At 41.4% G+C, this 15,223-nt stretch overlaps 1 protein-coding gene across 50 annotated transcripts in view; it reads right to left on the reverse strand.

Annotated features, from left to right (window-relative positions):
* The window catches only part of TTN (titin), a 323,095-nt gene that overhangs the window by 271,536 nt on the left and 36,336 nt on the right, over positions 1-15,223 (reverse strand). For all 50 annotated transcript variants that reach the window (XM_053268886.1, XM_053268842.1, XM_053268718.1 and 47 more), the window contains 16 exons: positions 13,613-13,836; positions 13,357-13,521; positions 13,095-13,263; positions 10,914-12,604; positions 10,525-10,806; positions 9,180-9,446; positions 8,815-9,087; positions 7,883-8,146; positions 7,536-7,796; positions 6,531-6,791; positions 5,099-5,362; positions 4,275-4,535; positions 3,891-4,151; positions 1,905-2,165; positions 1,351-1,492; positions 431-596 (listed from right to left, as the gene is read on the reverse strand). In XM_053268886.1, coding sequence (XP_053124861.1) covers positions 431-596; positions 1,351-1,492; positions 1,905-2,165; positions 3,891-4,151; positions 4,275-4,535; positions 5,099-5,362; positions 6,531-6,791; positions 7,536-7,796; positions 7,883-8,146; positions 8,815-9,087; positions 9,180-9,446; positions 10,525-10,806; positions 10,914-12,604; positions 13,095-13,263; positions 13,357-13,521; positions 13,613-13,836 — 5,212 coding nt within the window. The remainder of the gene's footprint in view (positions 1-430; positions 597-1,350; positions 1,493-1,904; positions 2,166-3,890; positions 4,152-4,274; positions 4,536-5,098; positions 5,363-6,530; positions 6,792-7,535; positions 7,797-7,882; positions 8,147-8,814; positions 9,088-9,179; positions 9,447-10,524; positions 10,807-10,913; positions 12,605-13,094; positions 13,264-13,356; positions 13,522-13,612; positions 13,837-15,223) is intronic.

The following is a 15,223-nucleotide window of genomic DNA, read 5'->3' on the forward strand; positions in this document are numbered from 1 at the left end:
CAGCCAGGGAAGGGATATGAACATATGAGAAAGAATCCTGCACACAAGATTTCCTGTTTTCTGCTGAAGAGAGAGCCCATTCTTCACAGTTTAATAAGCAGAAATACTTAATCCCCGTGTTCAGTTCATTTCCTTATGGTCATGTTTCTTCTTTGGCATACTCTCATAGCTATTTGCATACATGTTCAAAATGTAGAAAGGTCAGGATTAATCTAAGATTTGAAATAAAACTGGAAGGAGCTTAGAACAACATGTTGCAATGCTAGTATGCTTTTAGTTTCAACATATGAACATTATTTTTTGAAACTTTGGTGGAATCAAAGCTTCTCCACACAAATGGCTGGCTTTTTGCTATGTTTATAAAATGGAAATTTCTGTTTTCAGAGCAGTGCTATTGTATTGCTTATCAAGATGCTAGAAGGCATTATACCTGAACATCCTTTTTGAGGCTTCTGATGCGGACATCACGCCCTTCCACTACCAAATTAGCACTGGACATGTTTCCTCCTGCCACTACTGTGTACTTCCCAGAATCAGACATCTTCGTGGAGGTAATCAGGAGACGATGAACAAATCTCTCCCTCTGAACCTTCATTCTAAACAGAACCAGCCAGAAATCAGAAAGAAAATATGTACAGCAATTTCCATGGTGTGGTTTCCTAACAGAACCTGTTGTATCTATGTGGGGGTTCAGAAAATTATTCTTTCCTCCCCACTTTCTCCTGCTATTCCAATTGGCTATGTTTTTATTATAAAAGCTTATGCATACTGCCCATGCAGTTTCCCGCAAGGTATAAAATGGAAGGTTTCATATCTCTTTCCCAGTTTACAGCTCCAGGAGATTACATTTTTTGTGACATACAGGTAAAAGAGTCACAGTGGTGCAGGCAATCTATGACATCATTCCATCATAGGATCCAGTGTGGGACATATTGATCCTTCCATTTGATAATGGAGAATGACCACTTTGTCTCTTTCAGATTATGCCAGCCTTGCTTATGGCAAAGAGTCACCTGACTCCTTCTCTATGAATAAAGATTGCAGTTATGCTAATCAGATAGGGTGTCAGTGGTGGCATGCCAAACAAGCTTGCATTGACTCTGAACCTCGTGAAGGCTGGAGATGCGAAGGGAAAGAGAAGGACAGTAATATCTGTCGCTAGAGGAGTTATGATAACCGATTCATTCCCAGAATAGAATATTAGAGAGTGGATTGCTAGAGCTAGCCAGACTAACCAACCAACATTTGAATTCTTCATCTGTGACCTGAATGCTTGTATAACTAGTATTACTCAAGTTTTCATGTCAACTTTTAACTTTTCATAAAAAACTAAGCACAAACACACATTACCTTTCTCCGAGCTGGAGCTCTTGCCCATCTTTCATCCATTGAACAGAAATGTCAGGTTCTGAGATTTCACATTCAAAAACAGCTCTTTTCTTCTCTACAACTTTAATGTCTTTGATGTGTTTTCTAAATTCAATATGACGAGCTGGGGGAAAAAAACCACATTATGTATGTTGTCATTATGGTACACAGGTGTTCCAGAAGGATCATTAGACTTCTGTAAGGCTCTATCCATATAACCATCTCAGACTTGGAGAGGTGTGGGCTGTCTTCCAGCAGCATCAAGCAGTACCAGTTGCGTCATATGCAAAATGTTGCCAAGTATTGGTTGAGCTGTTGAAAAACCTCCACAAATGGTGAAAAAATGACATTTGTGATAGTGTACCAAAAGCTGATCCAGACTGAAACCAGTGCATGGTGGCTGATATATGCAGACAGCTGACTTGGCATAGGCTAATGAGGCTGGTGTTCAATATGGGCTGCCTTTTCTCACAGCTTCCAAGGACTGAGACACTCATATGCATATGACCTACATGAAAATAAATGTGAACAAATACCTTCCACATATAAAGTTGCTGAAGCTGCAGCTTTCCCAGCAACAAAACTGTATTCTGCAGCATCTCCAAAATGCACATTCCTGATAGAAAGTGAATGTGTGAGCTTCTTAGTTCTAATCTGGCATCGGTCTGTTGATTTTATTTCCACCCCATTCTTTAACCATTTGTACGTGATGCCTTCATAATTAACAGTGACTTCAAAGGTTATGGTGTCTTTTTCTTCAGCGTTGATGTCCTTCAGCATGGATGTTATCAAGATAGCTATTTTAAAAGAACAAGTGAAATATTGGTTTGGAGACTGTTGACTTAAACAATCTATTCAGTAAGATACTAACAGAAAATGGCTCTCTTCCACACATTAGGTGCCTCCTACACACCATGTCACCGTCCCACAGGCTAAATAAATCAGAGAGCACATATCATCAGGTAATTTCTGGTTGCTTTTGTATACATATTTGAAATATATTGAGCCAGCGTGATGTAGTGGTTTGAGTCTTGGACTTTGACAGGAAGGGACCTAGGTTCCAACCTCCACTGAAGCTTACAGGATGGGTTTAGGCCAATCACTATTTCTCAGCTGAACCTACCTCACAAGATTGCTCTGAGGATAAAAAGTATGTCCCCTGAGCCCCTTGGGAGAAGGTGAGACATAAATGTGAGTTATACAAAAAATCTAAAAACTTTTCAAAGGTTTTAGCAAAAACTCATTATCTTTTTGATGAAATGGAAGGCTTGGAAATATGGAGACTTCAGTTAATTAAGACAAAATATGTGTTGGTGTTGCAGGGATTTAAACTCTAAAAGGCTATGCACATGAACTAGCCTAGCTTGGGTTTGGCTGCCTGTGTGCACTGCTGAGACTAAGCCCAGCACTGCCCTTGTGAGTGGCCCAATTTTCAACCCTGGCCTTTAGCCAGGTTTAAAGATGTGAGCACGCCCTTAACCTCGGTGCCGGTGTCATGTGTATGCTTGGGCTGCACGCAGCCCAATCATACACAGAGATGGGCGCCTAGAGCACCTATCTCATGGGGGTATTCCCCAATGCACTACTCTCATCATGCAGTGCATTGTGGGATATCCGGAAGCCAGCTTCCAGAGATCGGCGCTTCCAGTGATTGGCTTCCATATCATCCCAGCTTCCAGAGATCCACGCTGATCTCCTGTCAACCACGCTCCCAGCAGCATTTGTTGATTATCTGTGGATAAGGTGCATTGGGCCCTGTCTTCCGCACCTTACTTGATCGAGTGAATAGCCTCTAAGAGTACTACATCTAGAGCAGGCCTGCTCAACTTAGGCCCCCCAGTTGTTTTTGGACTACAACACCTATAATCCCCAGCCACAGTGGCCAATAGCAAGCAAGGGATTATGGGAGTTGTATGCCAACATCTGCAGGAGGGCCAAAGTTGAGCAGTCATGATCTAGAGAAAGGAGGTGGGCTTTCCTTACTGGAATCGATGAGTCTTAAGAGCCTGGTTTTATTATTGTTTTCACTGTTCTATGTGATTTTAGATTATGAATTGTAATACGTCACCTCAAGCTTGAAATGTGGGTTAAAATGTTTAACAGGTGGGGGCACTTTATAGCAAAGAAGGGGTGGAAGGAAAGGGAGTGCTGAGTCCTGCTCCTGCCAGTCACTTTTGTGCTGAAAGTTCTCTCCCAACAGCTTCCCCTGCCCTGTGGAGTTCCAGATTCATCATGTGTGTGAAGTAAGCATGAGTCTGGAACCTTGGCAGGAGGTAAAAATAACTAGAGGGGGAGTTTTTGGTGGGGGAGGGAGTGGACACCAGGGAAGGTTCAAGCACTCTTTTCCTCTGCCTTCTCCACCATGCAGAGCACCTTCCAAGAGTGCTCAGCCACACAAAAAGAGCAGTCATTACACATGCCTGTACATGCAGCAACATATGTAATGTGAAGTTTGGCCCCTACCATCACATATCTTGCCTTTAAACAAAGCATTCTACACTATTGTTCTTGTTTTAGCTTACGTTTCACTGTCAGGGTTGCGCTGACTTTGTCATTTCCACAGACAAAGGTGTATTCCGCAGAATCTTCAGTGCTGGTGTTTATGATGTTGAGTTGGTGGAGTTTTCCTTGAACGACTATTTTAAACTTCTCGCTCATCTCAATTTCCACTCCATTTTTCAGCCACACGGCAGGTACATTGAAATGAGACACCTCGCACTCAAAAGAGGCGGTTTTGGTCTCAGCAACCTCAATATTTTTCATGGTCTTTGTTATGTGAACAGCTATGGAAAACCACAATGGTAAAAAAGATTAGATGGGCCTTTAGCCAGTGCTGATTAAATATGATGTGAGAAGTCTAATAAGGATGGTGGTTAGTACTAATGAAATATTTTGAAAGCACTTACATTCCACAAATAGTTTTGCTTTGCATTCAAGTTGTCCTACTACTGCTGTGTATTCTCCAGCATCAGCTGAAGATATATTTTGCAGGGTCAGCTTGTGGACTTTCCTTTGAGAGCTCAGTCTGTATTTGTCACTGGGCTTGAGTTCTACATTTTTGTGGAACCATTTGACTGGGACAGTATCATGGGACACGCTCACTTCAAAGGAAACAACAGCATTTTCCAGCGCAGTCACATCCTTTGGCTTTTTAATAATCTTGACAGCTTTAGAGGGGGAAAGTTAACAAAATTTAGTCATTGGACTTAATTCCAACCATGGTTAAACTGTCTGCTTGGGGATGGAGACAGATAATACTTGTTTCAGCACTGGAAGTGTGATGTTAGTGGCATTGCTGCCTGTGATGTTCACACTGCTCCCTGCCCCCCACCCCACCCCAGCTCGCCTGGGAACTCCCAGCGCATGTGTGGCAGGCCGGTCTGGGAATGGAGGGCGCATGAGCAGCGGGCTCGGCTGGGAATGGAAGGTGTGGCATAGGTGGCAGGAGTGGTGGCATTGTCGCCACTGTTGGTGAGCACAGAAGGTGCCCACCACCATGGTGGGGGCGGCAAACACAGGTCCCCTCTGCAGTATCCACGCCACTACTCTTTTCACTGGTTTTGCAGGGTTTTTGTACTGCTTCACAAAACATCCAAACCTTGTATGGCTAGGGATGACAGTGGAGCAAAATGAATATGAGAAACATTATGGGGCATGATGTGCTCATCGTATCACTCCCAACGCTCTTAAGTTCTCTCAAGCCCTAGTTACTAATCAAAGGCTGACTTACTCTCAACATGGAGTCTGGCATTGGCTCCTAGCCTTCCCAGTTTAAAGCTGTAAACTGACTCATCAGTTACAACACAATTCTTGACTTTCAGTTTGTGAAGGTTTCCTTCCACCTTGATCTCATATTTGTCACTGGATTCTAACTCAACACCATTTTTAATCCATTGAACCCCTTTCACATCAGGATGAGTCAGTTCCACCATAAATACAGCATCTTGTGTTTCTGTTACTGTCAGGTTCTTCAGGGTCTTCTTTATCTTAACAGCTGTTTCAAAAGAACAAATCATATAGAAAAACAAACAAATGGTTAACGTTACAAAGGCAGATATATTGTATCCTATGACCTACAAATACCTTACAAAAATACCATGCTCCAATGTTGACTACTCTTATGTTGTAGCTGAGCTTATTCTTATTATTAGCTGACACAACGTACAGGCTTATGAGAGCAGAGAAAGAGCTCCATCCTCGTAAGCAGCCAGGATCTGACTGTGCATGAAGCTTGCCTCGCAATGCAGGCAGGGTGAGGGGGAAGCAGTTTTCACTTATCTCACTTCCCCACAAAAGCCCTTTTTGTGACCAGGAATATGTCCATGAGGGCTGCCCTCATAGGCATATTTGTGGATGTAAAAAAGGGCTCTTGTGGGGAGGGGAGAGAAGCAAAAAACCCAGCTCTGCAAAGCCAGCCTCACATGCTGTTAGTTTAATTTCTCCTTGACAGAACAGAGCTCATGCTTCACCCATGTAAGGTCACACAGCATGTCAGCCACTCTGTGTAGCTATGAGGAATAAACCTTCCACTTCACCTAGGAATTCACAAGGACATTTTCAATCACAGATTTTGAGATGAGTCCCAGGGCCAAACTATACATGACAATAAACATGGTGTTTGCCCTATATGGTTTTTGGTAAACAACAACCACAGGGTGCCCCAGTCAGGATTGGGACTGCAGTGGGGCAAAAAGTGAAAGCCTCCCCCTCCCCCACACTCTGGTGCTGTAATGGCTGGAAGCTTCATGGCTGATATTTACAAAACACACAGGGCCAAATAACATGTTGAACGTTGAATTTAGTTGGGCCCTCATTCCAAAAGAATTCAGAAAAATCAAGTGGAGCACAACATTTGAGGTCCTAAACTGGAAAACTCAAGAGTGGTTTATTTTATTTTATTTTATTTTATTTTGTGATCAGCATGATGGAATATGGCTGCCAAATGCACTGCTTAAAATCTGCCTTTAAATCCAATCAAGCAGATTTCATCGGGTATCTCATTCTGATATGCACCCTATATTTTGATTTTCTATTTATCCATTAAAAAAAAATATTTTACAAAATTCTTAAGTGGAGCATCCACAGAGTGGCATTTTAGTACATTTTCAATCAAGCTGCTGCTGCTGCTGTGGAACTGAGACAAATGTTCACTGATTACTCACCCTCAACTTTCAGCTTAGCAGATGTTTTTGAAGATGCCACTTGAAAGGTATATTCACCAACATCATCTAGTTTGCTGATTGGAATATTAAGCCTCCTCTTCAAACCATCTGATTCACTCTTACAGCGCTCTGTCATAGAAAGTGGCTTGCCATCTTTCAGCCACCGGCCCTCAGAATCAGGATTGGTTACCTCACATTCAAAAACAGCTTTCTGGGATTCAGCCACTGTAAGGTCAGTGAGGGGCTTTGAAATGGCACCGCCTGTGGGAAAAGCAAAATAAATGCTCACAACTGATAGGTGTGCCCTCTGTCAGTTAGATGTTGCCTATTGCCCACACTGAGAATCCATTTCATAATCCTCCTGGTATAGTACCTTCTGCCGCCACTACCATAGGCAGAGGTGGTGGTTGTGTAGGGAAGATGTGCACCACAGCTTTGCAAGTACTGGCCAGGATGCAGTGCAACATGCCACTCATGGAAAAGGCCAGTGCAGGCACACCTTCTGCCCCAGATGACTGTCCATGCTTGCAGCAAGTGATGGCAGGGGCTGTTATATGAACAAGGAGGTGTGCATAATCACTGCTCTGCCGCTACTGCCATTATTCCCATTGTGCACACAACAGCCCCTGCCACCACTTGCTGCAAAGATGGGCTCTCAGCTGGGGTGGAAGGGGCATGCATATTTGCCTCTTCCATGAGTGGCATGTTGTGCTGTATCCCGGTCATTGGTTTTTAGCCTACTGTCACCATCAGTATGGACTTTCCTTACCAAGAGATGATAAGGGGGAAAGGCTCTCAGATGGTAATGTAAGGCTCTCAAGAATCTAGGGAATGTCCTGATACCTCTTTCCTCCAACCCTCCCCACTTCAATATTATTTTTTGCAGGTTTAAATGGGTAGCAATGGAATTAACTATATGTTAAACTGACAGATATATAAATAACTGGGCATTTAACCCATTTCTTAAAAAAAATAATCAAGCACATCTGCACATTCTTAACTAACCTGCTACAACCAACTTCCCAGATGTTTTCTTTTCTCCAGCATAAAATGTGTACTCTCCTTCATCATCCTTCATCATGTTCACAACTGTCAGCTTGTATATTGTGCCATGTGCCTCTATCTTGTACTTTTGATTGGCTTTGAGTTCTTGGTCCTTAAAATGCCACACAACATCAATCCCTGCATGGGACAGTTCAACTTCAAAGGTTACATTCTGAGTTTCAGTGCAGGTGATATCGTGGAGACCCTTGATAATTTGAATTTCTGTTTTAAAAAAAGTAGTAATATTAAATTCCTAGTACCACTCTGTTGTAAGAGCACAATGCATTTTAAGTCTGAAGAATGTTTACCTTCAATTGTGAGATTGCAGCTGGTTTCAACTTTGCCAACAGCCAGTTTGCAGTGTCCTTCATCTGATGCATGTGTCCTGGTAAACACGAGCCGTTGTTTTGTGCCTTTAGAGACTGCTTGGACACGGTCATCAGGCTTGATCTGCTCATCATTTAGGTACCATTTGGAGGAAGAGACATCCGGCACTGAAATCTTGCTTTCCAAAATGGCTTTTGTGCCTTCAATAGCATGGACATCTTTTAAAGGTATTACTATTTCCACACCTGAAAATCACAAGGGAAAACCATAGTAAAGAGGTTACATTCAACAAAACCCATAGAGAGCCAGTGTGGTGTAGTGGTTAGAGTGCTGGACTAGGACCGGGGAGACCCGAGTTCAAATCCCCATTCAGCCATGATACTTGCTGGGTGGTTCTGGGCCAGTCACTTCTCTCTCAGCTTAACCGACATTACAAAGTTGTTGTGAGGAAAAACTTAAGTACGTAATACACTGCTCTGGGCTCCTTGGAGGAAGAGTGGGATATAAATGTAAAATAAAATAAAATAAAATAAAATAAAATAATAATAATAATAATAATAATAATAGATGCTTCTAAAAGGATCTGACTTAAGAATGCAAGAAAATAATTGCATCTCTGGATCTAGCCTACTGTTTCCAGCAACAAATAGCCAGATATCTTGCCAAATTAACAAGCAGAGGATGCTTAATAGCATTCTTTGTCCACAGCATTTGATGTTCAAAGGTATATTGCCTCTGTACATGCAGGCTCCATTTAGCTCTCTTGACTAATAGTTGTTGAAAGACCCATACTCAATGAATTTGTCTAACCCTTTGTTTAAAGCTATATAATGGCCATCACCACATTTAGTAGTAGTGAATTCTACAAATTAATAGTGTTTTCTTGAATGACTTCTGAAATATAGGAACTTACTATAGACAGTAACACGGCCAGTAGTTGAAAGAAGTAGGCTGGGGATGTTAAAGGAATACGCTCCACTATCTTCCTTTGTTACATCTTCAACTAACAACATATGTGATTGCTTGTCTATTACAATGTGGACGCGGTCGCTTGGTTGAATTTCTACACCATCCTTCATCCAGACACCTTCAGTATTTTCTTGGGAGAGTTTCACTTCAAGTTGCACAATGTCCCCTTCACAGACTTTCTGATCAGAAAGACCTTGGAGGACAGTGACAGGTCGTGCTATGGAATATGAAAGAAAAACAGGAAGTTAAAAACAATAACCAGGAACATCTGCTCTGGAACCTTTAGACTGGTTAGCTGGAATGACTTACGTCTCATCTTCAGTTTACAAGAGGACTTTTTTCCATCTACCACAAAGCTATATTCTCCTTGGTCTTCTTTAGCAACATCCTTAACGGTGAGAATTTGGCGGCCTCGGCGTGAGGTTATCACATACTTGCTGTTGGCCTTAATCTCAACATCGTTATGATACCATTTTCCTTCCACATCTTCAGGAGAAACCTCACATTCCAATTCTCCTGAGACGGATTCTGGAACTTCAACATCTTCCAGTTCTTTAATGAACTCAATAACAGCACCTGCATCCAGATGCAAACATCTCAGTAAGTGACTTCTTCTTTAAGAAAACTTTCAAAGCAAGGCTGCATTAAAAAGTACGCTAAAATGTTCTTAAAACATGGAAATGCACACTCATGGTGTACGTTTCCATGTTTTAAGAACACTTTAGTGTTATGTTTACAATTTTAATAGATCTGTTGACCATTACTAAGCATGAAAAAATACACACATATACAATGAAGGCCTACACAAACTTGCTTTCTCCCAGAAAGGCCAGGATACTACCACTTCTAGCTAAGTTGTACATCTTTGTTTTGTCTGAAATCCCCTATACACATTCTTTGACGGGAATGGTTGCTGCTTCCTCCAAAGTTGTTGTCAGACTGCTCAGCTATATGTAAAGGCCTCCAGCTCATGATTTTAAAAAATTGCATGTATAACATGCTGTAAGAGGAACCACTTGGGAGGAAGCCTTTACACTGCTGCTAACTGTCATGGGGGCAATCACAAAGACAATGGCAACTGCACTGGTCAAAATATATGTACAAGAAATCACACACAGAGACACACCTCAAGGTTCAAACAGGGTCTTCTCCCCCACACTATGTGGATGAAAATGGTAGGAGATTGTGAGTTTAACTGACTAGGGTTGAACCCACAGCCAATGGTCATCTGACTGCTCCTCTAGAATGCAGTTTGCAGTGCCAATACTGGAGCAATAGGGCACAACTGGTTTCAGTTCTCACCAATAACCCAGTAATCTATAGTTTACTAGGCTAAAATAACTATGAGTTGACCACTGTGAGAGGCCTAGATGTCATCATCTGAGAACTCTGACAGCAGGAATTCCACAGAATGTTGCCTATTTTTTACTTCTACACTAATGAAAAACAACTGAAAACATATCTCTGTGAGACCCTCGGACATATTTAAGGGTGTTAAAGAGCACTTCCAAGGGAAAGAGAGATTGACAAAAATCATCCCTCAGCCCAACAGTGGGACTCTGGATTACTAAATGGAAGCATTCTGCACACAGCACCTCCACACTGTTACTAGAGATGCCAGTCACTATATGTGAAAGCAACTTTTGTTTTTTACCTTCTACAATTAATTTAGCTGTTGTTTTTACAGATTCATCTTCCACCAGGACACAACTATAGTCCTCTGCATCAGACTTGTCAATCATTAGCACTGAAAGGAAGTGAGCCTTCCGGTCAGAATGTGTTCTGAATTTGTCTCCAGAAGATATCTCCACACCATTCTTGTACCATTGTACTTTGACAAAGGGTTCTGAGGTTTCACATTCAAAGGTTGCCATTGAATCTTTCTCCTTAGCAGTGACATCTTGTAAATTCTGGGTGAATGTTATAAGCTGTTTGGCTGTAAGGAAAATTGAAAGAGATTGAAGACTGAAAACCATTCTATGGTTTGGGCATTATGCATAAAAAACAAATGCTCTTTGACAAGGGACAAGAAATATACATTACCTTGTACTAGCAAGAAAGCATGACTTGAGGTTTCACCAGCTATGTTAACAGCTTTCACCATGATGCTGGCAGAGTCCTCTGTTGTTACATCTCTGATGACCAATTCACAAACATTGTCTTCTGGCCAGTACCAATATACACGGTCAGATCTCTCAATCTGCACACCATTTTTGAACCACTGGCATTCTGGGTCTGGTTTGCCTACTACACGGACTCGGAAATTAGCATCACTTCCTAGGCCAACTGTTTGACTTTGGATGCGTTCAAATATCTTGGGCGCCTCCATGCTTGGACTGAGCTGAACCTTCTCTGGCCTTATAGTTGGAATAGTGACCTTGCCTTCAGCCATAAGTTCTTTCTTCTCTTCCTCTGTTAACTCTTTGGTCCAATGAAGAAGGTCATCCTTTGTTTTCTTAAGCAACTCTTCATATGATTCATCCTTCTTACGAGATTTAAGCTCCACAGCAGTGATTGCTTCATAATAGCCCTCCTCGGTTCTGCGTTTGAATTTACTACGGAGTTCTTCAGATTCTTCTGATACTTTCTCATGGCTTACTTTTTCTGCCCTCTTAAGCTTCACCACTTCTTTGGTTGTTTTCTCAACTGGCTTGTCAACCTTTTGAACATCAAACAGAAGTTTGCCAGGCTCTGTTGTTGGAGCTTCATGCTTAGGCTCAGGTGCCCGTCGAAGCACAGATCTGAAATCTTCCCGCTGCTGAATCTCAATTTTCACCTTGTGTTCTGTTGCACCTTCAGGGTTTTCTGCAGCTACCTTTACTTCACCTGTATCATATGATTTGCAGTCCACAATATCCAGATAATAAATGCCATCATAACGAAGTCTGAACCTCTTGCTTTTGCGAATGAGTTGGCCATTGAGATACCAATTGACTTTGGGTTGTGGATAACCAGTCACCCGGCAGCGGAACCGTGCAATTTCACCTTCAAGGACTCTTGCAGGTTCTGGAAACAAAACAATTTCTGGCTTTTGTTTCACTTTTTGATCTTCTGTAACTCCAGTAAGAGCACCTTCGTGAGCCATTCTTTCTAGCTCTTCAATGCGCTGCAGTCCCTTCCTGCCTTCTGGCAGCTGAGATTCTTCAACAAGGCTTTTCTCATCCTTAACAATCAGGGTTGCTGATGTGTGATCAGTGCCATATTTGTTTGTAGCCCTGCATGTAATCACCCCACTGTCCCTGGGATAGGATACTTCATAATCAAGGCTACAGTAACCAAATTCATTAATCATTCTAAGTCTATTGGCTGCCTCCAAAGGCTTGCCATCATGCAGCCACTCCACTACCATGGTTGGGTCCCCAATTGGTGTCAGCCTACACTCAAAATGAGCTGGCCCAAAGCGCTTGAGCCTCAAGGAAGTGAGCTTCTTCTTGAAAAATGGTTTCTGTTGTTTTTCTTTGTCGTAAAGATCACCCTCCTCCCATTGCTCTTGGCCATAACGCAAGTGGAGCGGCTCCAGCTCTGGGGCTGCAATTTCTTTTGCTCTGTACGTCCCCTTTGGAATGATTAGTCTCCTTTCTGGTTCAGGTTCAGTTAACTCAACTTCAACATTCACTTTACAGCGTGTCGTATCACGTCCTGCTTTATTGATGGCAGTTGCAGTATACCAGGCAGCATCATGTCTAACAGTGGACTCGATTTTCAGGGCAGCTTCTCCTTTTGTTCCTTCAATTCTGAAATATAGAGTGCAGAAAGTTAATACCTTACACATGGTTTTCTGATCAATAAAAACATTCTTTAATACTGAACAGCAAGCCCTCGAAAGGGGAAGAAGCTTCACAAATCCTGTTAAAAAGCACCACTGAATTCTGCATAAGACCCTTCTAAGAAGATGATCCTCACCCCAGTATCTTATCTGTTTGTGTTGATGGGAATGCTTATACTGACTGGGTACTAATTAGGCATGTAATTTTCTTAATTCTTATTTCTTTATTGGATTGCACTTTGGATGCAGTGCAGCCTGTATATACGTACGTGTGTGTGTGTGTGTGTGAGAGAGAGAGAGAGAGCGGGGGGGAGGGAGAGGGAGAGGGAGATTACATTTTTATTATAAAACCAATAAAAATGGTTTATATTATAACCTTATTTCTCACACAGAATAATTTACATATCTCCCAAATAAATACATGCTTGTATTTCTATGCGTGTTTTCTAAACACTTACTTTATATTTGGGTATTTGTGGGCTGCAATGATGTCACTGTTCTTTAGCCACACAATATCAGGATTGGGGTTACCCCTGGCCTTCACATTCATTTGCAGTTTATCCCCCTCCTTGACACTCATGTTCTTTAGCTTCTCCACAAACAATGGTCTCACTAAATGTTCTTTAGCTAAAAAGAACAAAATGACAAATTATTAGAGGAAGGCATTGAGGCAGACCAGTGTAATCCAAGACCTAGTTCCAAACCAAGTAGAATAAATACCTTCCACTGTCAGGGTCATTGAGATGGATGTTTTGCCTGCCCTATTCTGAGCAATTACAACCCATTCCCCAGAGTCAGCAGGCGTAGCTGGGATGATAATTAGTGACTGTGTGCCATCTTCCTTAATCACTATTTTATGGGTGTAATCATTAAGAACTTGTTGACCTATGGAAAGAATCAAATATCGATATGAATATACACTGAGCATGATTTTCATTATGTGAATCACAACTTAATGAGTGGTGAGCTGCCATACCATTGTGAAACCAGTATGTCTCCGGCATGGGTCTGCCCACAACTTTGAGGTCAAATCTTGCTGTCTGTCCTTCTGCACATTTAAATGATGTGGGCTTCAACACAAACACTGGTTTGTACAATCTTTCCAGCTGCCCTTCATCTGTCTCTTCCAGTCTGCGTGCAGGAGAGCGTGAAGGTGAACTGCGTGCAGGGGAACGGCTTGGTGATCGAGGAGAGAGAGATCTGAAAAGATAATATACCATCCTATAAAATCACATGTGAACCATGGCACCAAAACAAGCAGAATTGTCCGCATCATTGAGAAGGTACCTAAAATATAGCAATATACAACGGACCTCAATTCACCTTAACAACAACTTTAATTATCATTAATCAGATGGCCTGGAGAGTTGATTAACTGTATGTAATTACGCATATGTCATTCAATAAGCATGTGCTGTGATGTGGGGCCTTTTCATAGTTAAGATAATACTGCATCACGTGCAGTGTACACACATTAAGTTTGTACATTTAAGGTCTACATTTTTTTTCGGTCAGAGACCAGCATAAAATTATATGAATACATATTAGTACTAAAAGTGAATACAAGTTAAAAATTAAATGTTATATGATGATGATATGATGATACATATCATGAAAGGCTAAAATTAAGGTTGACTGTAAATTAAAAAGAGACAAGTTAAAATAGACATGTAAATACATATTAGTACTAAAAGTGAGTACAAGTTAAAAGTTATGATGATGATATGATGATACATATCATGAAAAGGCTAAAATTAAGGATGAGATAAAAATGATTACATATGTACCCGTTAATACTAAAATACTGAAACTACTAAAAATGATAGAGATAAAATAGTACTATTTCTATTATAAAAATGCACAGAAAAGATAAAAAGAGAGTATAAAATAGTAAAAATATTAGAAAAAACAATAGAAAAGCAATAAAATGCAATTTTTAAAAATGGGAAGGGAGGCATGGGCAAGTGCGAAGTCAATCAGATTAAGGCTAAAGGGGCTCACAGCCTATCATCCTCCGATGGATGCCGATCGCAGCTGCACAGTACTTGGCAACGCTATACGTAATGGCAGGCTTAGTGCCAGAAAGTAACAAAAAGCTGTAGAATTGTGGTCTACATATTAGACCTTATACATACTTAATGTCTGTACACTGCACATGATACCAGTCAATGCAATAGAAAGGCATTCCCCTCTGTCACTGAAAGAAACAGCTATGTAGTAGTTTAAGGTATACAACTGAAGAATTAAACAGTGCTAAATTTTTAAACTGTGCCATATGTGATATTTTAATTTCATAACCAGCATTCAGGGCTTACACACACACCAAAAAATTAAGATTCTGCTACCCATCTAAATGTGCTCAGAATAACTTTTGCACTTGAGATTTTTTGGTCTGGTTCTTTCTGCTGCCTATTAGATAACCAAGGAATACTTAGAAGCTGTTGCTGGGTGTGTGGGGATGACGGGGTGACTGCTTAAGGCTTCTCCACAATTAGCTGTGGGAGGAGACTGAAAAACACAGAGGAATGTGCTCCCTTAGCAAAGGACCAATTGCATGTCAGCACCTGTGCCTAAATCACTACTAATA

Source organism: Hemicordylus capensis, chromosome 1, assembly GCF_027244095.1.
Source record: "Hemicordylus capensis ecotype Gifberg chromosome 1, rHemCap1.1.pri, whole genome shotgun sequence".
Lineage (NCBI taxonomy): Eukaryota > Metazoa > Chordata > Lepidosauria > Squamata > Cordylidae > Hemicordylus > Hemicordylus capensis.